General features: G+C 37.1%; 1 protein-coding gene across 5 annotated transcripts in view; it reads right to left on the bottom strand.

Moving 5' to 3' along the window:
- Positions 1–26,233, bottom strand: part of LOC135220969 (uncharacterized) — a 1,037,101-nt gene that overhangs the window by 49,044 nt on the left and 961,824 nt on the right. For 4 of the 5 annotated variants that reach the window (XM_064258641.1, XM_064258642.1, XM_064258645.1 and 1 more), the window contains one exon: positions 726–782. The exons of the other annotated variant lie outside the window; for it this stretch is intronic. In XM_064258641.1, the coding sequence (XP_064114711.1) occupies positions 726–782 (57 nt within the window). The remainder of the gene's footprint in view (positions 1–725; positions 783–26,233) is intronic. 5 annotated transcript variants of the gene reach the window in all.

The following is a 26,233-nucleotide window of genomic DNA, read 5'->3' as shown; positions in this document are numbered from 1 at the left end:
GAGTTAACCATGGAATTTAAACTTGAATGCAGAAGGACACATAGTCACTGGGCTATAACGATTACTTTGTAACAAGCAGCTCTTCTCCAGTGCTCATGTTTTATTTCAAATTTTCCCTTTCAAATTTTTCATCCATATCTTAAAATTTTCATTGTGCAAAATAACGAAGTCTGATTATGGGATGTGAAAACATTTCATATGAATATATGGATGATAGCAAAAACAATGTTTATGAAGGAACAAGGCAATTTAGTTTTCGGAATAAAAAGATATAATCTATTCTTAGAGCCTACAATTATAGTTTATGCCATTTGTTAGGGAGATCTTTCACAAATCATAATTATCATGTACGTACCTAGAACATATAAATAAATCAACATCAAATCTGTCTTTCTCTGTATTTCTATTTCGTTTCAAGTTTTAGTATTAGATACAATTTACTCCCCGAGTAATTCTTCGGAACTGTCTAAATTTAAGAAATCATTGGGACAATGTAATTAACTGAAGAAAAAAAGATGAAAAGAACCAAGTTAACATATTCCTCCATACATAAAATATGTTGGCAACAAAAATATAAAAAATGCTAATTCTAACTGTCATCTCTTTTGACAAGGGTATCCTACATAAGGCAGGCACTTATTACTGGGACCTTCTAAATAACGATCAGGGCAATGATCAGGGTAAGGGTGGGTCAACCATTTTGGCCAAATCGTTATTCCACTTACCTGGCTGCTTTCGGGGCAACCTGTAACCAGATGAACGTCCGCTTGACACACACTCACCTGAAGACAAAAGAAAATGTGATGAGTAGAGCACTTCGGGTTTCGGTCTAAATTCATATACAAAATATAAATACAAATATATATATATATATATATATATATAAATATATATATATATATATATTATGTGTGTGTGTGTGTGTGTGTGTATGTGTGTGTCATACAGTATATATATTATATATATCCTATATATCCAATGAGGAGGACACAAAGACTTTTTGCTAAAAACGGTAATTCATTCCAGACGTTTCGTAATGTCTTCATTACATTTCCGAGGGCTGTACAAAATAAATATAAATTACACAATAATTACAAATTTAGTTAGGAATGCACCATCAACACAAATTTTTGCCATTGAAAAGGTCAACTTAAGAAAAAGTGAAATATCAGAAAATCCCTAAAAAGTACATTAACAATTTTAAAAAACAGAGGATAAACGGAGCTAAGCCACCCTACTCAGTGGCAATGTTAATAGTGAGAAGAAATGACGGTTTTCAGCCAAAATGCATTATGTATTAATTTGTGGGTGTGTTTGTAAGACACACCCATTCACACACTTAAACTAGTCATGTACATATAAAAGGAAGGACATGTAATTTATACAATCCATAGGGGTCTAAAGTGAATCAGTTAAGTATCTGTCTCAACATTCAATACAACCAAGCATTATTAACATCAAAATCTTCATTAGCAATACCTACTTCAGGGATCTGCTTAACTTAGTTGCCGTATGTCATGTCAGAACTTAATCAGGTTAAGCAAATAATTACTATATTGTCTCAGGAAATGGCAATTTCAATTCTACTCTTCCCATAGTAAAACCTAACCTAATTTTTAAAATCATGGCTGTTCTTCTATACAGAATATTTCGTTATGGAAAACTGAATGTACCGAACGACTTTGTTTTCAAGAATATATCATAACGCAACTCCGCACTGGTTCTGGGCGTTAGCAACCCTGCCTGTCACAGAAACAATGGACAGTTTCCTTTATTTTTTTTGCAAGGTGAAATACTTTAGATGTCTCCTTGACTAAGAAAGAGGTATTCAGATTTCCATTAAATGAAGTATTGTGTAATACGGAACAAAGAGAAAGATAAGAATGACGCAACACACATTTTTCATAGGTAACAATATTCCGCATGCTAGCTTTCATTTTGAAATCACATTAATTTTACCTTGAGAACATAAAATATCTCAAGTATGTTGTGGATCATCTTCGAAAAGAAACCAGCGCGTGCGCGAGCGCATACATTTTATATGGCAGAACCTGCACGTACACCAGGAATAGTATTGCTTGAAGTAGCATATATATATATATATATATATATATATATATATATATATATATATATATATATATATATATTTAAAGGTATAAGCCACGAAGGAAAGTGAAACACTGGAGTAGCTACAAGATCTTTGAAAGATCTTGCAGCTATTCCAGTGTATCACTTTCCTTCGTGGCTTATACCTTTATTTATGCATTTATTACGTTCCAAACTTTCGTGATTCAGTTATATATATATATATATATATATATATATATATATATATATATATATATATATATATATAACACACCTATGCTGAGAAAAAATGAAGACAAATACTTACACAGAACTTAAGAAAAACAATTTGCAAAAAAAAGTTCATACAAAGATAGAAAGAGGAAGCAAGAGAACTGACGATAAATGACAGCCCCAAACAACGAAGATCCTTGATTGGCGTTGAGAAGGGCATATTAATTAAAAAGAAATTCGCAAATCTAGTCACATTTTTATGGAAAGCAAAAATAACTCACTGACAAATCAACAGCTTTACAGTATTGATAACCAAAGTGAAGTACTATATCCTTCTTATTTCTTTCTCGACGTATTTATCTACTTTCCGTTTCATCTCACTGCGTTTTGATCTAGTTTGAGTTACATTCCACTGCAAATGCAAATTCTACTTTGAATCGCAAACCTCAATACACTTTAACTTGAACACAAAACCAAAAAGAAAACGGGGAAACAAATTCATTATTACCAGACCAAATTCTAACCTCAGTGAAGAAAAGAAACCGAATGAGGTCATCCCCTGACAATGTGATCGTACAGATATGCTGCGGACGCATTTCTCTCCGTCACCTTAATATGTCGGAAGAGTGTCATCGCCAAGAGAACACAGTGGAAGCTACAAAGAGCGCTGGGACGCAAGATAAAATAATTCTCAATTAAACGAACTAAACTATTCGCTTTCAACCCACTCATGCTTTGTACGGACATGCATGAACATACATGATTTCTATCATTTAATATATACATATATACATACATATATATATATATATATATATATATATATATATATATATATATATATATATATATATATATACAACTGTAATAGCCACAATGCTATTACAGTTGCATATGTATCTGGTAAAAAAGTGACCAGTAGATTCTACACACACACACACACACACACACACACACACATATATATATATATATATATATATATATATATATATATATATATATATATATATCAAAAAAGATAATATTAAAATCTCTGCACATTTAAATGAGGCAAAATAGAATCTCTATTTCAATGAAAAATAAATCAGACGCCCTAAAAACACAGCGGCAAATGCACTAATTGTAGACAACCAATCTTAATGGAGTATTTTTTTACTTTTGTTAGTAGAGAGAGAGAGAGAGAGAGAGAGAGAGAGAGAGAGAGAGAGAGAGAGAGAGAGAGAGAGAGAGAGAGGAAACATCTTGAGGATAATGGATTTCATTAAATTTATATATTTTTTCGTTTTCTAAATACCAGCATACTGAAATATAAAATGAATACTCGCAGAAATATCGCACAGGAATGAATGATGTAAATGGAAAAAGGTGCTAATATAGTTCTCAAAATATTAATATATGTATACCTGGAACTTAAAAATCAACAACAACAACAACAATTACATTTTACAAAGAATTTACGGTTTCTGAAAAATATGAGCTCTTCTACAAAACTAGCAAGCAGCTGATATCTCTATATCTTCCAATTCCTGTTCTTCTCAATTCACGGTTTCATTATACTATTAATGTGAGACAAAATGCTGAGTGTCCTTTCCATTAAACGAAAGGTCTTGACTCTCATACAGCGAGAGTGTCTAAAACATTACAAATGTTTCAGAAATATGGAAAATGTGATCATTATCGTCCCTTAGGGCTTAGATCAGTGGTTCACAAACTTGACCATACCAAGGACCCCCATCTATGATGAGTCCCAGCCAATCAAAAATTATCATTACCATACCGGCATACCCACTACAACATAGTACACCTAATATTTGCATATTCCTGCACAAAGTAAGAATAAGTAAATATATGAAATATTTTCAATACTTTTTATTGCTTTAAATTCAATGCAAAGTAAAATTGGTGAAAACAGCCACAATGTTTTTCTGGAGTTGAAAAAAATATTAATTTTTTCAGTGTCGCGGACGCCATGGGGACTTCTCCTGGACCCCCAGAGAGAGAGAGAGAGAGAGAGAGAGAGAGAGAGAGAGAGAGAGAGAGAGAGAGAGAGAGAGAGAGAGAGAGAGAGAGGAGAGAGAGAGAGAGAGAGAGAGAGAGAGAGAGAGAGAGAGAATCTGGCAAAAAGAAAACTCATTTGGATGCGCCATCGGCACCATAATCATCAACATTCTGCTTGAGGGAATCTATTCAATTCGACCAACATCCCCAGCGAAAGAAAGGTGAAAAGAAAAAAAGGCGAAAGATAAAAATAAAAAAAAAGAATCTATGCATTTCATTTTAATCCTCTTCATACCCTGTCATTTACCGGTGCTTTCAATAGCGATGTCAGGCAGCTGTATTTAAACAATACCTTCGACATGTTATTTATCTTAGCTCATCTGCCCTTCCTTTTTCTCCATATAAATAAAAAGATCCATATAAATATATATATATATATATATATAAATATATATATATATATATATATATCTATATATATAAGTTGACATATAGAAATACAATTATATTTGATATGTCCTGCTGCATGAGTGACAGATTATGCATATGATGCGAGTGTTGACCTTAGCACGAAAAACCACCTTGCCACTATTATACCGAGGCTACAATGTGAGATGGAGATTTCCTTAATGTTCATCACATGTTCTGAGCTCCAGCCTCGGCCGTGCTGTTGCAATACCCTGCAAACGAGGGAAGGGGATTAGGGAAGGCGATACCGACCGGACGATTGCACAGAATCACTAGTCCATGCGCCGTGATTGGTTAATGCTGCTGTTGATCTTTATCAAGCTGTGTGCTGACTATGGGGCCGGTTATACCCAGTTACGCAGGTAGCAGCCCCTGACCTACCAACCTAACACGGTGTTCTGCTAACAGCTGCCCTTCCAACTGTTATGGTTATGACAGCTGCTAATCGTGTGTGGACCCTCGATCCAATTCAGCGTAAAGGTTCCCGGTCGATGTTCGTGAACCATAAACTATCGCCCGTGTTGTGGCTCTCGCCGTACTCTATTTTCCCATACATTTTTCTCTCTAGATTGAAACCTTACAAGTAATTCTCATTCCAATTATTTTCCTTCCCATCCAGAGGAATCGGCACATCAGTCACCTTCATTTCACATGGAAAATTCTTATGCATGTGATAATGATCTTCTCAAACGTGATATTTTACACAGAATCTTTTACACCTCTTCCATCAGACTGACTTCATTCATGCTATTTTGAACAGAATGATTGGTCGATAACTGAAACAGAAAAGAGTATGAAAACGATTCTGTCTTCATGAATAATCTCATTGATTTGCAGAACAGCCTAGATCGGAAATGTGTTCTACATTTATTATATGAAATGAATTCATTTAGCGCAATATAAATGCTCGCAAAGAAACTTTCGTTTGTATCAAGAAATGTAGGTGACATATTTGTTCCAGTACTCGACGCTGTTCCCATGTCTATCATGACAATTTTTATGATGATACTGTCTTTATATAAAACAGGCCCTCATTCCCACGACTCAGGAACTGTATGATGAGAAAAATCCATGTAAATGTACGAGAGATGTTCAATCATTTTTACCAAAAACCATTATGCAAACGATCCGTGGTAAGTCAAGTGCTAAAGTCTAACTAGACCCTCAATGTTAACAACTTTTTATTACGTCCTACATATAGCTTAAAAGCGTACCCATAGTTGCTTAGTATGAGGAGCATTGATGGAGGCTCTGTTCCCACGACCAGACAACACAATATTTAGAGTATAAACAAAATAAGCACTGCATTGCATACCATAACTGACCTTAGATACCTGATTCAGAATCAGAGACAGGCCACTGCAAAATAGGCGAAATCTTTTTATTAATCTGCATCCATAAAATACCAATAAAGTACATTTCTTCTTTGTTACCAAAATATAGTGAATGTTCTCAGCAGGCACAAGTGACATTTCTTCACATAACATCCACAAAGGTGAAAATTTGTTTATAATAACTTTAAATATAAAACAATATACACTAAAATAGCTGTCAAAGGCAGAAGATATCAAGTAAACGCATTGAGGACTCATTAGCACGAATCATGTCTATTCTTTTAAGGAAACACTCTTGAAATGAGCACCAACGTGTATGTATAAGAATTTTTATCACATCACAATGACATTTTTCATATTCACAAACATAAGGTTACACAAACACATATACATATATATTATATATATATATATATATATATTATATATATATATATATATAGATATATTTATATATATAGAAAGAGAGAGAGAGAGAGAGAGGGGGGGGGGGGGGGAGCAGGCATGCAAAACCATCAAAGGGTGTGTTGAAAGCTACAAACATCTTGAACTTTAAAACACACTGGACTGCTACAGGCATGAAAGGTTAAATATGGAGATTACTTTTAGAACGCTGAACGTATACCACTTTAGATATACTTGTACAGTAAAAACTAGTTCTGAGATACTAGAACACATGAAAAACCACAGGTCAAAAAGTCATGACTACCACTGTGGCAGGTTTCCAATAAATCTTAAAAATTTGTTCTTTCACCTACTGCGACAAGTTAAGGATGTATTTTCTTCTATAACATCATACAGGAGTTCAATATAAATCAATATTATCAAGCGACTTGAAAAGATCTTACTTAGCCATACCTAATACTAGAATGCTGCATTTATTCTCGAAAACTTCCCAATCACTCTAAGGTTCGCAAACTTCCCCAGCAACTTGTCAGATATCTAAAGATTCAGTCTTCTCTAAAATCTTGCACTCAAAGGCTAACAGAAAGTAAGTCAAAATCTTTCAAAGCTTCTAAAACATGGAGTAACTTCTTGGTCTACAGGGAAAATATTCCCCGCGCCTTTTGAAACGATAATTATGACCTAACCCTTTTAAAAATTAAATTGAGCTTTAGGCAATCTTTATTTTTTCGTAAGGAAGGACGAATAATTCTGAATACTCGTATTTGGTTTTAATCTGGATGTTTATGCAAAAATTACACCAACTCCCTAACATAGCTGCCCCACTATCTATTAATCAAAGATTCGTAGCACTGTCTTGCCCAATTACATACCCAGAATATTCGTACCAAAATGAGACTCGCCAAGGCGTACCCGTTCCATACAAAGTGCTCGTAGCTGATCCTTACCTTGGGTAATATTTCAACGAAATGGTCCCACTACAAACCAATTTCTGTTTATGACAAGATATTACAATTCAATTTTACATATGACGAAGAATTAGTAGTATCTTATGCATAAAAGAATAGATGAAGTCTGTCTGTCTACATACACGGTATAGGAAGACAAAGGTGACTCATATGCACACAGGTGTGAGAACAATGAAAAGCCTCCACTTACCATAGACCTCAAAAAGCCGTTTTTCACCTGAGCTGGAAGCTTTCGCAGCACATCGCCGTATTCCACGTCGGGAATGACGCTCCTTAACTGCAGCATCATTCAAACGAAATGTTACTATAAAAAGAAATAAACCACGGGAAACGCGACTGGTATTTCTTTATCACTCTAATTTGAGTCTTCTTGCAAAAACTATGAGACGACTGACAGGTAGAGAAAGCTCCAGACACTGATTAGTGATGGGAACTCCTGCAGTCGAGAAACGCCTTCAGCACACAACACTTATCATCACGAGTATGAAAGTCGCAGAGCATAATCTCAGCGTAGGTGAGTGAGAGAGGAAATGCGACATAACCTCCGTTCCAGCACAGCTTCAGTCACATACTAAAGGCAGAGTATACCAACGAACGTCGTATCTCGTACGACCTTCACTTCCTTCATCAGTATTCAGAGCCGACGTGGTAAACATAATACAATCTCCGATCACTATGACACACATCTCAGCTCATGATACCTATCATGAAAAGCGCACGACGAACGCTCTAATGGTTCAATCTGAGGTTCAATGTTGATCTCAGAGTATAACTGTCAGTTGGTATTATGAGATAAAGGCAACTGAACGTAGGCTTTGGTTGTGGTGACTCAGTATTTCTAAAGAGGAGATAGCGAACCATGTCAACGTTGGGTATCAATTAAACATGGCAGGTGACGCAGTTCCAACCGCGAGATGAATTCGTATAAGGGACAACGTGATGCATAGATAATCATTAACAAACGCAACGAACACCCAATACCCGGAATTCTCATGGGTCCAAATCGCAAAATGCACACAGAACAACAACCGCTCTCTCTCTCTCTCTCTCTCTCCTTACGAGGTAAAACAATAGGGGAAAAAAAAGCTACTTCTCGATGGCCACGCCCAAGTAAAAAGGAAGCCAGGTAGAAAAAGACTCCAAATTTCTTAATAAGCGGGACACGGCCATGTGCACAGAGAAACACTCCGTCTGGTATTCAACGCAAGTCATCTCGTACGCGGAGAGGATAGCAATTCAGCTTTCCATTAGAAATTGTATGCGATATAATGGAGTCTTAAAAATAGATGAAATTTCCCATGAGTTTCTCCGGAGATTTTCTCCAGCTTATGATGATCTTTCGTCAGCTAAATGTTCTGATTTGGTTTCTGACGTTCTCTGAATTGGCTGAGTTTTTAAAGGTTTTACACAAACATTAATATCTTTCTTCTCCCTCCTATGAAATAAAACTGAAAAGTAGAATAATGAAAAATTCATTAAATTTTCTGCTCAGCAATGCCATAATAACAGGGTGCTTTATTTATTCATCAACCTAAATTATGTAGCGCTTTTAATAAACAGCAAGAGCCCTACTTTAAATATGAGATGAAAACCACTACGTGGATGAAGGTTGATAATCAAATAGGAAAAAATAATTAAAAACTGTCAGTGACTTCTCTTAAACTTTGAATTAATAGCGAACATTAAACATGAAAGAACAGCATTTCTAAGCAGTTTACATAGACCTTGGGCGCTTCAAAGCAATGTGAATGTTATGCTATGTAGTACATGACAAAGAAACAAGAAATGTAACAGAGATACGAAAAAGAAAGAATAAAAAAAAAAGGCATCTAGATCACAATGGTGGCGAACACCCACAACGTCTGATCGCTTGCCCACGGAGGGACCATCCTGGTGGTAACACGGAACGCAAGGTAAACAAGAGGCGCGAGGCAAACCGGGTTAAGTATAAAATCGTTACATGTTTTTACCATACCCTACCAAACAAGCTGCCAGACTCGGGCGGCTACCCATTTATGCGTAAACATCTGAGTTCTCTGTTCGCTTGCTTTAAAAGAAATATTTAGATAAGACATCCATAAAGCATTTAACAGAGGTCATGGTAACTATCAGGAGAAGGTTACATTTTAGGATGGAGTAAAATAACAATAATAGAGAAAAGTCTTTTCGACGCCAGGCACACGACTTCCTGCTTCAAAAGCACAATAACATCAACACCCCTGATGTGTCTCTAGGGACAGGGTGGGATGGGGAGGATGGGGATCTGCTCTTGATGAGGCTTTCGATGGGAATTTTTTTACCTTCTTCAGGGAAGACTTTGGTTTACTATAGTAAGTTCATCGAAGATCTCTTAGCTAAGATGAACTATCACAAATGTTCCTCATTCAATGCATTTTTAAGCAAACAAAAACTGGGTCACTTGTCGAGACTCGACATTAAAAAAAATCTGAGCTTATAAAGAAACAAGCATGGCGATAACAGGATTTCCATTATCACACATTCCACATTCCATTTCCCGTCTTCCTTGCATCCTTCCTATAAAGCCCCTCGGTGCAATAACAAAACCTAAGAGGCAACAAAGTCTACCATGAAAAAAGAAAGATCACAGTTAAAGAAAATGAAAGACTAATGTCCGTAACTGCAAGAACTTTTACATCACACCTTACGATGGCTACATCAAACACTTTTTTTTTTCTTAAATATAATTTTCGTTTCCTTCCCAGTCCATGGGAACCATTATGTCATCCACCGATTTAAATTTGATACGTCTGTCAGCGATATTTTAGTATCAACTACAGGACCAATAACATTAGCTGGGGTCATTATTTGAACGTCACCTGATATGCCAACCTACCGAACCGCCGAAGAATTCACAACAGGAATAACAGGTGAAGCGTCTGCTCTAAAACACGACAATCCTTCAGTGCGTGAAGTGTGTTCCATCTCCTCTTGCTAAGAAGGTACTGTTGCATAGCAATATAAGAGCAGAAGGCAAGATTCTGAAGTTATTCGTTATATAATGGCGACTCATTCACACGGACACATAATAAGTAATGTAAAAAGTGCCTATTAACATCTGAACATAATGATGACGATTATATGATTAATTACAAAATAAACTGCAATGTGATCAGCTTTATATGTAACAGACCTAAAATATCAGACAGTCTATATTTATCAATGTAAAAAAAACACACACCCAAAGAACAAAATCTTAATTCGCCTTAACTATTTATGATTCTAAATCATTCTACTTTAAGCTACAAGTTCGTCTTACGTCATCACGTCACCGGGGAGAAATCAGACACGATAGAGGCGGGGTTCTCGACAGAGTCCCAATCATAGCACTATTACATAAAAAAAGTTTAACCTGTAACAGTTTCTCTGATCTTCCTCCCCTTCCAGTAGTTCCCCTGGGAGTTGGGGAGAGACAGTTACATTAATCTTCATATGATGCATTCCCTTGGTCACCTAGTTAATAAATTTTAGTCCAGTTATCTTTTATGCTTCTCCTCGTTTCCAGATGCCCCTCAGCTCTGACACAAGCTTTCGCAAAAACGTACCCATACCCAACCATTATTGGTGAAAAATTTCTTATTGAAATATTCTCTTCTTTTTTCCCACACTCACTGAAACAGTTTAAGCAAAGGATATGACAACTAAGACGCATTTCATTTTGTGTATTTGTGAACGGATAAATTGAAAGAAACGTAATCTGTATTTCTTTTGTGTGTGTAACAAAAATATCCTCCTGGTAAATGAACTGTGTTTACTCTGGAACCCGCCACATTCACCATCAATCCTTGAAGTAAATATACAGAACGAAGGTATTTGGTCCATGAGCTCGAGACTAGCAGTTTCGTCCGTCACTGATAATAACAGCAAGAATTAATAATTCAATACGTTTTCTCTTACTTTAACATATCAAGAGGAATCATGCGCACCCTTGATCACTTAGAAAAAAACCGTACCATAATGACAAAACTATAAATACAAAAAACGACGGATTGGGAAAATGCAATGGAAAACTGCAAAAATTACTGCGGAGGTAATACAGTATCTCACTGCCAACCTACCCATACCATAAATGATGGTTACAAAAAATCGAGACGGCAAGTCCCAACAAAACGCCTTCATTCTGCAAGTTTATATGGGGAACAGTAGTGAGAGATTATCGTGCCAAGGTTGAAGATAAGAAGTTTTAAAGTGGCGTACTAACCGTAGACCATCGTTACACACACACACACACCAATATATATGGATATACTTTTAAGATTTGTCATATAAGGATAAAAATCATATTGTTCGTAAAAATTCAGAAGCGCCAACATACTTTCATAAAAAATGTATTGGACTGCAACCAGGGAAGTAGCTGTAGTAGTCGAAGTAGGCTGGTAGTAGTGGTTATGCAATCACTGGCTTGGATAGAGCTCATTCATAATGACAAAGAACTGGGAACTGAAATACAGAGGAGGTCAATCGGCCAGCGAGGAACAACTGGCTGCTTATAATTCCAGCGAGACTACGACAGTGGAAAGCTTTATAACCCTATTACAGCCAGGATATTGACCATTCACGCCGGATTACAACTGCGTTTCCACCTCCCTCCTTCCCTCCCTCCCTCCGTCTGCGGTCTGCACTTGAGTCAAGTGGAGGGAGTTTATGCTGATGTAACGTTTGTCGTGTCAACTGGAGTAATTTTTCTTCAAAGACGAAACACTGAAGTACTGATACACTGCGCGAAGTTTGTCCTTCATCGGTTTGTCATCTTAGTATGCAATGCTTGCTTCTGTAGGGCGCTTTCGTGCGCCTCAGATAGTCCATACATACACACACACACACACACACACACACACACACACACACACACACACACATATATATATATATATATATATATATATATATATATATATATATACTGCAATAATGGAAACTAACTACATATGGTTCGTAAAAGGTTAAAAATCACTGCATTAAAAACTAGTTATAAAAAAATTGATGCATTAACCCTACGACGAAATTATCCAAACAGACACAAAAATAAATAAAATAAAACAAATATAAAAAAAATAAAAATAAAACAATCTCGGCAATACTCTAAAGACAATCAGCAACTAAGCCTGACAAAGAATACAGAATGTAAGATTTCATCTAGCAATTTTGTGTAATGTACAGAGTTCACAAAAATGGTCTTATCAAAATATTATCAAGATGTTTAGCTTGGGGCTGTTGTTACTTTTACAAAAGTAAGAAAACATCTTTTTCTCTTTAATTAAGAGAGAAATTAATAAGAGGCGACATGTAATGTTCCGAACTGATGTAAAATCAATAGTACCTAATTACTTGGAACTATGTGACTGAAATACAGACGATATTAGCAGCATATTATCATGAGATACACAAAACCAAGTAATACACGCCTATGATGGGCATTTTTTTCATTTCGACTAATATAGATAAAACGTTGATACAAGTCTGATGTAGGCTGGTGAAAATGTGGTGGTAATTACAATTTCTTTGACGAACGCGACATAGGGTGTGGAATATATATATATATATATATATATATATATATATATATATATATATATATATATATATATATATACACCACACACACATATATACACTGAAGAAGTTTTAGCAGCAAAAAGCTCTCAAGGAATCCCATACCAGTAACAAAAATAAAGACTTATCACTGAGTATATATGCATAGAGTAATACACTTCAATACTGGTACGGATTTTTCCGTTTCTCTTCAATCTCTTTTACGACAAAGTGAAGAATCCATTCCCAATTAATTCATCTTGAGAAACAGACCTCCAAGACTGTGCGCGTCCATGACACAAGGAAGTAATGTAATTACAATGTTCACACGTTACATATCATGAACTAAGAGCTTGCGTGGATGATACTTACACCAGTCACCCCTTTCTGTAGTAAGATGATGCTCAGTCTGAAGGACAGATAAAGAAAGCTTTCCTTGGAGACTTGGTGGGAAGCGGAACGAAGGACACAGGCTGACCTAATTATGAACTATAATGACAACGTTTTCAATGCTATTACCGCGCTACTTCGACCTCATAGCGGCCCTTGATGACAGTATTCACATCAACTTGACTTTCCCAGGAATGGTGCGCATATCATCCTGCACTCGAGTGGGTTAGCTTCACCCAAGCTTCGCTGAAGCATACGCGAGATTATACTATGACGTCTGATCTGTGGTAATTGTAAAGTTATAGAGTAACTTCTATTTTCGCATGAGAACAAAATGAAATTCCTGGTAACACCAAATTCCCCATTAAGACTAATCTCAGGAAATCAAATGATAATCCCTTGTTAAGCAAACAACAATATGCGATTCTGAAATATCGCAAAACAGACAAGACTGTACCAATTTCTTTATATAGTCCTTCAATGAGGATTTTGGTTAACTATAGTAGATTCACATCAACCGTGCATTTGATGTCTAGGCCAGTCCCTTACGACGCTCCTGATTGGCTATTAATAAACCAATCACAGGGGTGGAAACTCTCAGTCTCTCTCCAGAGTTCACATGGGTAGGATCTATGTTCCAGCTCTCCTGAGGGATAAGTCTTTCAAAAGTATTCCTCAGGAGAGGTGGAACATACATCCTGCCTATGTGAACTCTCGAGAGAGACTGAGGGTTTCCTGCCCTGTGATTGGCTTATCAACAGCCAATCAGGAGCGTCGTAAGGGCCTAGACATCAAATGTACGGGTTGATGTGAATTACTATGGTATTAGCATTAACCCCTTGATATTCTTCCCAAAACCATTATCATACATAGGCAGCATGTCGTTAATGACCTCAGAATGATAATAATTACAACATTCAAGAAAATATTGGTATACACAAACAAATTTTAACTGAATTATTATCATAATTCCTTTAAATACTAAAGATCATAAACACACTAACTTATTTAATTACAATTCATGGTTCAACGGACATGTTTTAAAATGTAAATTTAAAAATAAAATAATTTAGCTAGACCACGAGTCTCCAAAGCGGTCGATATCGACCCCTGGGAGCCAGATGGCACATCCACGGCGGTCCTGAAATTATTTGTGGTTAAAAGCAGGCGTGGTATAAGAAGTAAACGTCCTTAAATTGTAATACAGTACAATATGGATTAACATTTCTGATTCATATATCATCAGTCTCTTGTATTTTTTAAGTTCTGTTCACTAAACTGTAATAATAACACAGACATAACTTAGTGGAGCAAGAAAACATTAAACAGCTGTACACCCATTCCGCAGTCTTTACAACTTTCAATGAAGGCAATATTGCTATTAACAATTTTTCTTTTAAACTAGTCCTGTAACATTCGAAAATATTTCAGCCTAGTCTGTGCTTCATTTAAATTTGGGTTGTAGCAACGTCATTTTTGCCCTACACCACTAAACAAAGGTTATCAAGAAGAGTAACACTTATAAATGTGAGGAACGAAAGAAATTCTACCTTTAAATATAGTGTAATCAATATTGACATTTGATTATTTACTATATACACCTTTTATCTTGTACGTCTTGGGGTCGTTGAACGATCAACGATATCACGACCCTCTCACAAATTTAGGGGCACCTGACCTCGACAATATACACGTTGCGTATAGAATGTTTCATAACCATTCCTTCCTCATTTCTGCCTCTCTCTCTCTCTCTCTCTCTCTCTCTCTCTCTCTCTCTCTCTCTGCCGTTGCCCCATAGATTATCACACAAAGCGCCTCTCTCTCGGCATCTGCCATACCATGACAAGAACAGAGGGGGTCAGACTTGAAAGATTCGAGTCACACAGGGAAAACTTGGGGCATGCGATACTTGTTTCGCCACGTTCACTTTTGAACGTCTCCCAACCATAAGAATTCTCGTATCTCGCCTTCAAATAAAGCCAAGGGTCAGGGTGATCCAGTCGCCGTGATGCACGAAGAAGGGAAGAAATGAAAGGAAGAGAGTCTAGTTAACAGTTCCACTTACCATTTCACTTCATTATAGCGTGCGCAACATGAAAACACGTTTAATAGTATCTTCTCCGAACAGAAAACCAATGCATAACTAGTCATAATGTGGGTTCATATTCATACAAATACATGCACAGGAATGAACACTCCTTTCATACAAAATCGCATTCATGAATTCATGAAAAATCCTAAACCACAGACGTTCACAATACACATATATAGTTTAGAAGGGGTAAAACCAGATCTTCATCTACAGTTCCCATGAAGAAATCCAAAAGCCTGCAGAAAGCAAATAAACGATCATTTCCGCGAACTCTCGTTCTCCTTCTTCCTACCTCACCTCCTTCCTGCTTCCTCCTCTATATTTAAACTTCGTTCGAATCACACAAGAAGCCGAGCTATACTGACAACGCCAGTCCTCTTCTGGCCAAGAATCGATCAATTATTGACTCCAGTTAATCTTGTATGACACACAGCAAGACACGAAACCTAACAATGTCTAGACATAAGGTGGGAATCCCAAAGGCGCCTGATTGGTTTCATAATATTATTGACTAATGAAGAGGAGGGGACCCCACTAAGATATGTCACAAAACTTTATCATTCATATCAATATTACGAAGTCAAGCTAACGCCCAAATTGATATTTGAAATAGTCCGACATCGCTGACTTCAAATTCCACTAAAAAAAAAAAAAAAATAAAAAAAATAAATAAAAATTGCCACAAAAAACACGAACTGGCCAAGAGAAGACGCTACCCACATTTCGTCATCGAAAACGAAGCGACATCGTAGTTGACCTAACAATCCTCGGAGTACGGACTCTACGGTTCAGGATTTCAAAAATCTCAAAGGCATAAAACCCATTTGCGACCATGGGATTAACGTCAGAGTATTCCAGCCCGGAACCTTCCATTTACAAAGCTACATCAGCCGACTGCGCAACATCCCACCTCCACGAAATCCATTCTTCTCGGACACCTCATCCCCTGGGAGGCTGCACCGCCCACGCCACATGCCAGCAACCCTTTCGCTGATCGCCGAGACGACCCAGCTGTTTTTAATGCTTCAGATAACAAAACCTCCCGGTATGGGCGAGGAAATTCTTACCCAAAAATACTGAGAAAATGTTTTCCCTTCATGCCAGAAACATTCTAAGTTTCAATGGATTTACATAAAATTTTGTAAAAATATTTTTACACAACATACGTATTCGTAAATTATACAAGCATAATGTATGCACAAGTCTTTGTGCGAGTGCATGCGCGTTTAGGATATAACCAAAATGTATCCTTACATTGTTAATAAAGGACTTGTTAATAAACCTCGACTAGAAAATCTCTGGATAACCTTTCAAGTTTCTACCCAGCTTACATGACCCTTTAACTGTTTCATGTCTGCCTGTGTACATTAGCCCAAAGACCGGTGCATATTTATTTCTCTCTCTCTCTCTCTCTCTCTCTCTCTCTCTCTCTCTCTCTCATAAAAAAAAATCAAGGCTTCACACGGGCAAAAGCGAACGAACAGTGCCATCACTGTCAAGAGAAGTCATCTTTTGACCCTGGGGCATTTCCCCTGAGAGGACACCATCATACCCTGACCTTTTCGCTCGGCTTGGAGACTTGTACGAAACGCACCCAACATCTTGAGAGAGGAATCCTTCAATACTGAGTTCATTTATAAATCATGAGAGTAAAATGAATGTATATTAATACTAGAAACGAAATAGTTATGTGCGTTAAGTCCTTTGCATGTCAACACAAAGGAGACATGGGGGTAGAGAATAGGCTCGAAGTACATTCTCACATAGCCTCCTCATGGCTGCAAGCCTCTCTCTCTCTCTCTCTCTCTCTCTCTCTCTCTCTCTCTCTCTCTTTTCCTCGTCCCAGTCAGGACAAAAGCCACACCCAGGGATAGTGTTGCATGGTTGCCAGCTGATTCTAAGTGAATGCTACAACTAGTGTCAAATATGACATGATACAAGAGAATATGAATCGTTTCTCAACACATTTCATAACAATAAAATCAATGAATAAAAATGATCCTCATACCCATAACGAGCTGCTTACACAACTGGCAATGTGCTCCAATCTGGGATGCTCTCTCAGGGTACTACTCCCCACAAGCAAACATACCGGATGGGGCACATGGCCACTAGTCTTACGCCGGGACATCGAGTTAAGTTTTTTCTTCAATTCTTGATGGCCGACATTAGCCACCAATTTTGATTCATGTAAAGAAAATTTTCTAGTGAAATAAATATACACACACGCAACATGCAAATGTGTGTGTATATGTGCGTCATGCTTTGAAAGCTGGTAACTGAATATTTATTCAACTAGCCCCTCTCTATACCTTCAATTCTGTTATGAGAAACCATAGCCATAAATTGAACCTTAGGCATACCATCTAGATATCCTGATTTCTCGGGCATTGATAAAAAAAAACTTCTGGCTTCTGTTCTTGCTATTTCAAAGATTGGCAACACTGCAAAACTAAATTCATTTCAAAGAATAAAATGTAATCGTTGCATAAGGTTTGTGGAGAGGACACCTCGAGAGGAAACTCACTTTCCTCTAACGTGTCTGATGAGGAAACATTTGGGAGTCGATGAAATGGTTGATATTAGTCATCGAAGACCCGATGCAATTCAGAATTCAGGAGGGGTGACTCTGAAGTGGGGGTTGACCAGGTTGACCGTCGTCCACAGGGAACGAAATGGAGCGTGCGGGGAAGTCGACGGTGTTCGAGGGAGGAGGAGGAGGAGGAGGGGAAGGAGAGGACAGGAGACAGAGGATGAGGAGAAAAGGTTGAGGGTGTTTGCCTAATGGTGGTCAAGCAGGTTCTTTTTGGTTCTACCTGAAGCTTCGCTTAGGCAAGCCCTCGGCCCAATCGCCTATATATGCCCAATAACAAGTGATAAGATACCCTTCTCCGCGGTCCGTGCCCTCACCCCGGCTCTTTCAAATATTATCCAACAAAGCTCAATTCTAAATTGAACGCGTTAAGAATCCAAGAAATCGTCTTCGCTAAGATAAATTACAGCATTAATTGATTCTGGTATACTTCATTTAAAATCACAATTCCAAGAACTATCGAAGGACAAAAAAAATTGTTGGTCAATTTCGGCAGCTCTGAAAAAAATTACTATTGTGAAAAACTAGCAGCAGTCCGATTTTACAAAATTACGAATTGACAACAACTGTCGATCTAAACACAACACAAAGTGGAGAAAAAACAATAAAAATAAATACCAAAGAACTTTAGTCCGTTTCAATAATATCCTTTGCACATGTTCATACACTAGAGCCTAGAGAAGATTTTTATGAATAAACAAAGGCTTCCTGAAAAGATTTGGTGATCTCAGCAAACAAGAAAACCCACTCAGGTGACTTCGATTCTTCTTCTTCTTCTTCTTCTTCTTCTTCTTCTTCTTCTTCTTCTTCTTCTTCTTCTTCGAGAGAGAGAGAGAGAGAGAGAGAGAGAGAGAGAGAGAGAGAGAATGCTAAAAATAAAATTTCCCATAAAATAGGAACGAGGAAAATTTTACATGGATGCAAAGGAATCCAGATACAAGTAAAATATCAAAATGAACGCATTCTTCAAAACCATGTCAACATCCACGGTCGGGAGGATTCTTAAAAAAAAAAAAAAAGAGAGAAAAAAATGCAAGTAATTTATATGAAATTGTTTCTGTGTTGCTAAAGCTCAAGTTGTTTGTCGGGATTGGGATTGGTACTTCCTCAATTTCGTTTCACCTAAGGCGTTGTTAACAGTAGACTTAGGACAGAAAATCTTGCATTAAGGTGATTCTGGAACATAGGATATATATATATATATATGATATATATATAATATATATATAATATATATATATATATATATGTATGTATATGTATGCATGTCCAGGGAAGGGGGAGAGGTAGGTAGCACTTCACTTGCAGTCACATCCTAACAAACCTAATTTAGATATTACTCGACCTAATTATCCATGACCTTATGTTTATAACCTTCGATACCAACCAAGGTAACGAAAATCTTGACGAGTTATGCTGCTAAGTTTCCGATTTTTGTAACGTGTCATTCTTGACTTTGAAAACGTTTATACCTACTACCACTTGTAAAAACAGCCAATCATCTGGGCTCTCAAAAATATTTTCCAAAACCGGCATTCCAGTATCCTTAGGGGAGAGAATTCCAATGATACGAGCAGGGTGCCACGCTCTCAAGAGACGATTGCAAATTTCATCAGAACGACACAAAGATATTTAAAGATTATCACAAACTACGAACATTGAGTCAGATCAAGTTGCAAACAATAAATCGGCTTTGAACTGATCTTGAACCGCCAAATACAAGTCAGGCAGATCTTAGATTAAGTCAAACGAAAGTTGAGTAATTAGCCTTAGACACATGCGCAAAAGTAGAATACTCATGATTACTATTAAAATATCATTAAAACCATACGTGTCTTTTGAATGATGTTTCGCATAAAATTTCATTGCTTGACGAAAGGAAAATCATAATTAGCTACTTAAAATACATTAATGATATGCACATATACATATTGACATATGCATTTAAAATCTATCTTAAACATTTCATTATATAAGACCGAATGTATAAAAGTTCAAGCTCACTTACATGAAACAAAACAAACTCGTACAGCTATAAAACTATCATAAACGCCGATAGGGACCCATATTATCTTCCCATTAGGATTGTTTCTAACTGCATCAGATATATTTGGGGAAGGTATCTAATCGTTTCCAATTTACCAAATAAAAAAATACTAATTAAAGATACAACTTGGTAAATATATCAGCAGAATGCCACCTGATGAACGTGCATCACCATCCTTCAGCAGATGATTAATATGCATTTCTAATTATTTTACTTTGCTTCATGAAGCTATGACGAAAACAGGAGAAATAAAACGGTAACAGTTTTATGGAACGATGATAAGTTTACAAATCCACATCTCAAGAGTGTGATGGTGTACGGCCATAAAGTTCTCCAGCACTAAATCACTCCCGATGAAACATGCTCCAGCATCCGAGCAAGCAGATAAATGAACCCCGAGAGAATATGGGTGGATCCTATTGGCTAAGCAATAGAAGACAACCAATCAAAAGTAAGAATCAGCGAAGCAACAGAGTTCTGTTTACTCTTGAACAAGAAACTGGTTCTACATTAGGTAGCACGAGCTCTCCTAAAACCAGTCCTGTACTGATTGCAAACCGGTCTGTGGCCTTGCTTATTCGTTATTTTCACACACATACGAACATACAAGGAAATGCTGGAGGAAAGGGGGAAGATAAAATATATAATCGTAAATAACAACAAATCTTCTACAATTTGTAATCAAACTTGACTGATATGAATCTCGATTCTTGACATGAAATCATATCTTGAAATATTCACTTAAAAAACGAAAGAAAATCCTCCAACAAACACAAATACATCAATGGGTTTGTGCATCGTGCCCGTGAGCTGAATAGGAAAACACATCACAGCTTCAAACAATTCAGGTGAACAAGAGAGAGAGAGAGAGAGAGAGCGAGAGAGAGAGAGAGAGAGAGAGAGAGAGAAATGATGACACCTAACATTGGTGTTTCAAGTCAATGACCTAAACTCAGTAGCGTCTTAGAAAAGTAGCTGAAGAAAACAATCACTATCGACTGTTTTTCTTCTTTTTTTTTTTTACTTAGTTAACTTTTTTCTCTTCAAAATCGTGAGTTTTAATCCACTTTATAATCACTTAACTTTAATGACGATGAAGCATGTGCAGAAGTAAAGATATACCTTTGAATATCTAACCAAGTAGGGGAAATTTTGTAGTATGACAGAAGTGTCAAACCCATTTTTGCTTTGTTCTGCACGTACAAGACTTAAGTCATGACAAACGCGAGTTCTCAGGCTTCCAAAATCAAACACAATTCATAAGACCTGACCTCAGACTACTGCATAATGGTATTCATAGCTTTTATCAATATTAGCGTCCCTCTTTTAAGGTTATAACACATGCGAGTTCCTAGGCTTCAAAAATCAAAAGCAATTGGATAATAAGGTCTAACCTCAGACTGATGCAGAAAGATATCAATACATTTTATTGATATTCAGCGTCCATTATTTTAAGGCAAAATGAATTTGACGTATTAAGATCAGACAAACTCAATAAAGTATTCCTGGTAAGCAGATAATTCATCCTGTAAAGGTGTGAACTTCAGTCCTATAAATGTACAGTACCTTTGCTGACCTTCAGTTCGACACCACTCATACCATATACGTGAAGAGAAGCGGAGCTTCACTCTAAATACAAACACACAAACGAAGACTGGCTGACTGGTTTATCTGAATTGGAGCCGTAAAAACTATGGTTATCGACGCCGCATGTACGAGTGAGACAGAATGCGTATATACCGAGAAATGAAATCAATAACGTGAAAAGAGAAAAAAAAAATTGTACAATTCTTTAAACTTTTAAGCTTTTTTCCTTCCCTCCCTTTGAAAAAGATGCAAGATAAAAGAGACGAGTACAAGGAATGGATTTTCTCTGGAATTAACGCGTGCAGCGGACCGCCTTTGTTTCCTCACAGTAATTAAATGAAGGCGAAGTAGAGTGAGGCGATAAACAAGAAAGCAGGAGAGAGAGAGAGAGAGAGAGAGAGAGAGAGAGAGAGAGAGAGAGAGAGATTCAAGCTTAATCGTACATATATAGGATATATCTCGGAGTACCTCTGAATTCTTTCAAACTCTTGAACTCTAAGCCCTCGATACTATTATAGGAATAAACAAATTACTAAAACTATGTATGCAAAGCCATCTTTGGAATGCGTTATATCACTTATGGAAATTATTTATTTTTTATCTCACTATTTCTCCCTCTGAGGTGTAAAATGTTAGTGAAGGGTTTTCAGCACGAGAGAGAGAGAGAGAGAGAGAGAGAGAGAGAGAGAGAGAGAGAGAGAGAGAGAATGTTGTTCTTGTTCTGGTCGGTTACATGAGAAACAATACAATGAGCACGAGGTTCTTGAACTCCACAGTGTTCACATTTGATATATATATCGCCTAAAGGCCGAGTCACCATCGAATACCATTAATCATATATGTTTGAATTGTACCATTGATGTGGAAAGCAGTCAACAAAGCAATGAAACCTTGTACTGACCTATTCCTCTATTCTGCCAGATTAAAACAGTGATGGAAAAAAAAGTGTACCCTGACGTTCGTACTAACGAATTTTATCAGACTTACCATGTGTTCCTAGCCTTGAAAAGAATAGTACTTGTAAGCTGTTGGCTAAAGTTTTACCATTTTAATATAAGAAATGATCATTAACTGTTATTTTTGTCCCCATCAAAGGTTAAAAGTTAATTTCAACAATTCAAGACTGTGTACTCGCATGCATACAAAGGTTCTGATATTTTTGGAGGTATCTCAATGTTAACAGGACTAACATCTTTTATTTCACTAATTAAATAAAAAAAAAGTTTAAATAATTCTAGCAGTGATAAAAAAGGTCAAGTTCAGGGATGCATTACAACATTTTTTGGGAATTATACGAATTCTTGGTATGAAACATCCTTGCTCGCCCTCGGCACTACACGAAAATATTCATGACTCAGTCCCCAGACACAGTAGAATCTATCACATAGCGTTTCCACAAGACATCTACCTTTCAGATTAAAAAAAAAAAAAAATACCAATCATAATTGCTGACATTAAGATTCTTTATGATTAACAGCCGTAGTTCCGGTGAACATCACAACATTCATACTCTGTAAAACAGACAAACGACCCATTAATGCATAATTTTCGCAGAGATCTCTCACTCTCTCTCTCTCCCTCAAAAGCAATAGAGAGAAACTGCTATTTCGCTCGTCTGAATTAAAAATGCCATCATTCTGAATTAAATCAATATTTACACCTATAACTAATAAAAAAAGAAAGAGGTCAAAACTTTCCTGGAGAGAGAGAGAGAGAGAGAGAGAGAGAAGCCCTTCAACTCAAGAGGAAAGAGTAACAAACAGCATCCTTCTCTCCTTACCTTACTGACACTCCTGGAGCGCGTGATCTTGCGCCCTGCAACCAGCAACGACACCATGGGCTGCTTCAGGATTGCGAGACTCTCGCGCCGTTTCACTCCGGGGCTTAAGACCGAGTCTCGAAGACGCTGTCCTAAGCCCGTCTTGGTGCTGGAGCGGCGTCGCACCACCGGACTCGCTGGTGTCACCACCATCACGGCCTCACCACTACTACTCACCACCACCACCGTGCCTCCATCATCAGACACGCCGCTTACCTCCACCATCGTTGGGAAAATGAACGATCGATATATTTCCTTTTAGAATATTAATGACGAAGTCAGGGTTGCCTCCTCCCAAACACCACGCGCGTGCACGCACGCACGCACAGTTGCACAAACACAAGGAAGGCGCCCTTTCACTCTGGGGAGGTATTTCGTACTTTAATTTTCACAGTCGCGTACAAATAAATCCCAGAGTTACCCTTTCTGAATCATGTCTCCCTGGCAAACATCAATCAAAGTGGCAAGCAACAGTCCCTCCTCAGACCCGACAGCCCGTCACCTTCTGACGTTGCCTATGAAGGACTCGGTAAGTGGGAGGGTGGTGGGTAGGTGTAGGTGGGCTAGTTAGGCGAGCATCCCTAGATGGTTACCTAGCAACCAGAGAGGAGCTCCTAAAGAAAGCATCTTGATCATACTTCTTTTTACAGAGTGGCTTAAATATAGCCAATGGTATCCAGTCCTATTCCTTTTTTGCCGTTTCTTTCACTTCAGTTCTTCACTCTTTGCTGTTATAACGAAGGTTCATTTTATTCAATAAATTAATTTTCAATTCTCCAATATTGAGCTTCTTTCACGATCTTCACGAAAAGATCAGTACAAAGCCTGATTTTGATTGTTTACTAAAAAGTTATTTTAGCACTGCATATATTTTCTCTACAGTAATCTCCTATATCGGAGATATTCTATATTCTTAATGCATCTAAGAACTGAAAAGGTGATAAAAAAAAAGTTGTAATTTACTATGTCTGCACCGGTAAGATATCGAATGAATGACTACTTTCGGCAACTACCAATAACTCACACCCTTGGGAAATCCAACCCTTTTGCATTTACCTACCCAAATACCTTAGCCAAATCCCTGATTAACGTCCAACAAAAGACATCGCCCAAAGACTCTGGGGTATATGAGATCCCATGCCAGGACTGTGACCAATCTTACATCGGATTTACAGGTAAATCACTTCCCCAGAGATTAATACAACACAAACGGTCAGTTATGGTATGGACAACAGAACTCTGCTATTTTCAACCATATAAATGAACATAACCATAGAATAAACTGGAATATGTCACGTGTAATTTATAGCAGCAACTGCCGGTACAAGAGTCAAATGATGGAATCGGACTTAATAAAAGAGAAGCAGGTAATGAACATCTCAAAAGGGAATTGGACATCGGACATCGTCGACGCAGTGTTCATTCAACCAACGCTTAAGAAGATTAAAGGAAGATTATCAGCGGGGGTGACCTAAATTGGCTTACTTGTGGACGAATCTCTTGGTATAATACCACCTTTTCTGTAAACTTTTCTCATTCATATACCTGAAGAGAGAGACAGCAGTCTCTGAAATATAGTACTTTTCTCTCTACATTTTGGTGTTTTTTATGGGCTCCTTTTATTAGATGGAATTCTGTTGTTACAGAACATTTTTACAGTCATATATATATATATATATATATATATATATATATATATTATATATATATATGACTGGTAAAAAATGTTCTGTAACACAGAATTCCATCTAATAAAAGGAGCCCATAAAAACACCAAAATGTAGAAGAGAAAAGTACTATATTTCAGAGACTGCTGTCTCTCTCTTCAGGTATATGAATGAGAAAAGTTTACAGAAAGGTGGTATTTATACCAAGAAGATTCGTCCACAAGTAAGACCAATTTAGGTCCAGCTGATAATCTTCCTTTAATCTTCTTAAGCGTTGGTTGAAATGACACTGCGTCGACGATGTCCGATGTCCAATTCCCTTTTGAGATGTTCATTACCTGCTTCTCTTTTATTAAGTCCGATTCCATCATTAAGCTACAAATGTCCTTTAATATCCAATTCGCTCTACCTCGGAATTAGCATATTTTCGGTATGTTAACCGAAGATAATTATTTAGTTGATAATAAATTCGTCCTCAACTAAAAAATTTCCCTTCGGTTAACATATATGAAAATATATTAATTCCGAGGTACAGCGAATTGGATATTAAAGGACATTTCTAGCTTAATGCATGTACTATATGAATCACGGTGATGTGATAAAAATTCATAATATATATATATATATATAATATATATATATATATGCGCGCGCGTGCATGAATGTTTGTTTATATATATGTCTATGTTCGAGCTCGTATTCGTCGAAACCTAAACACTATAGCATGTATAATGTGTGAACTTACAACGTAGCAAAACCTAACCTTAGGGCGATTACGTAATAATACATAGACGGGTTACTTATACTCGTTTTAGTTTTCTGTAAAACAAAATTATTGAGATGGCTACGACTGTCCGTCCGCACTTTTTCTGTCCGCCCTCAGAACTTCAAATCTACTGAGGTTAGAGGTCTGCAAATTGGTATGTAGATCATCCACCTCCCAATCATCAAACATACCAAATTGCAGCCCTCTAGTTTCAGTAGTGCTTATTTTACTTAAGGTTCAAG

This window comes from Macrobrachium nipponense, chromosome 2, assembly GCF_015104395.2.
Source record: "Macrobrachium nipponense isolate FS-2020 chromosome 2, ASM1510439v2, whole genome shotgun sequence".
Lineage (NCBI taxonomy): Eukaryota > Metazoa > Arthropoda > Malacostraca > Decapoda > Palaemonidae > Macrobrachium > Macrobrachium nipponense.
This window is presented reverse-complemented; position numbering and strand designations above follow the sequence as displayed.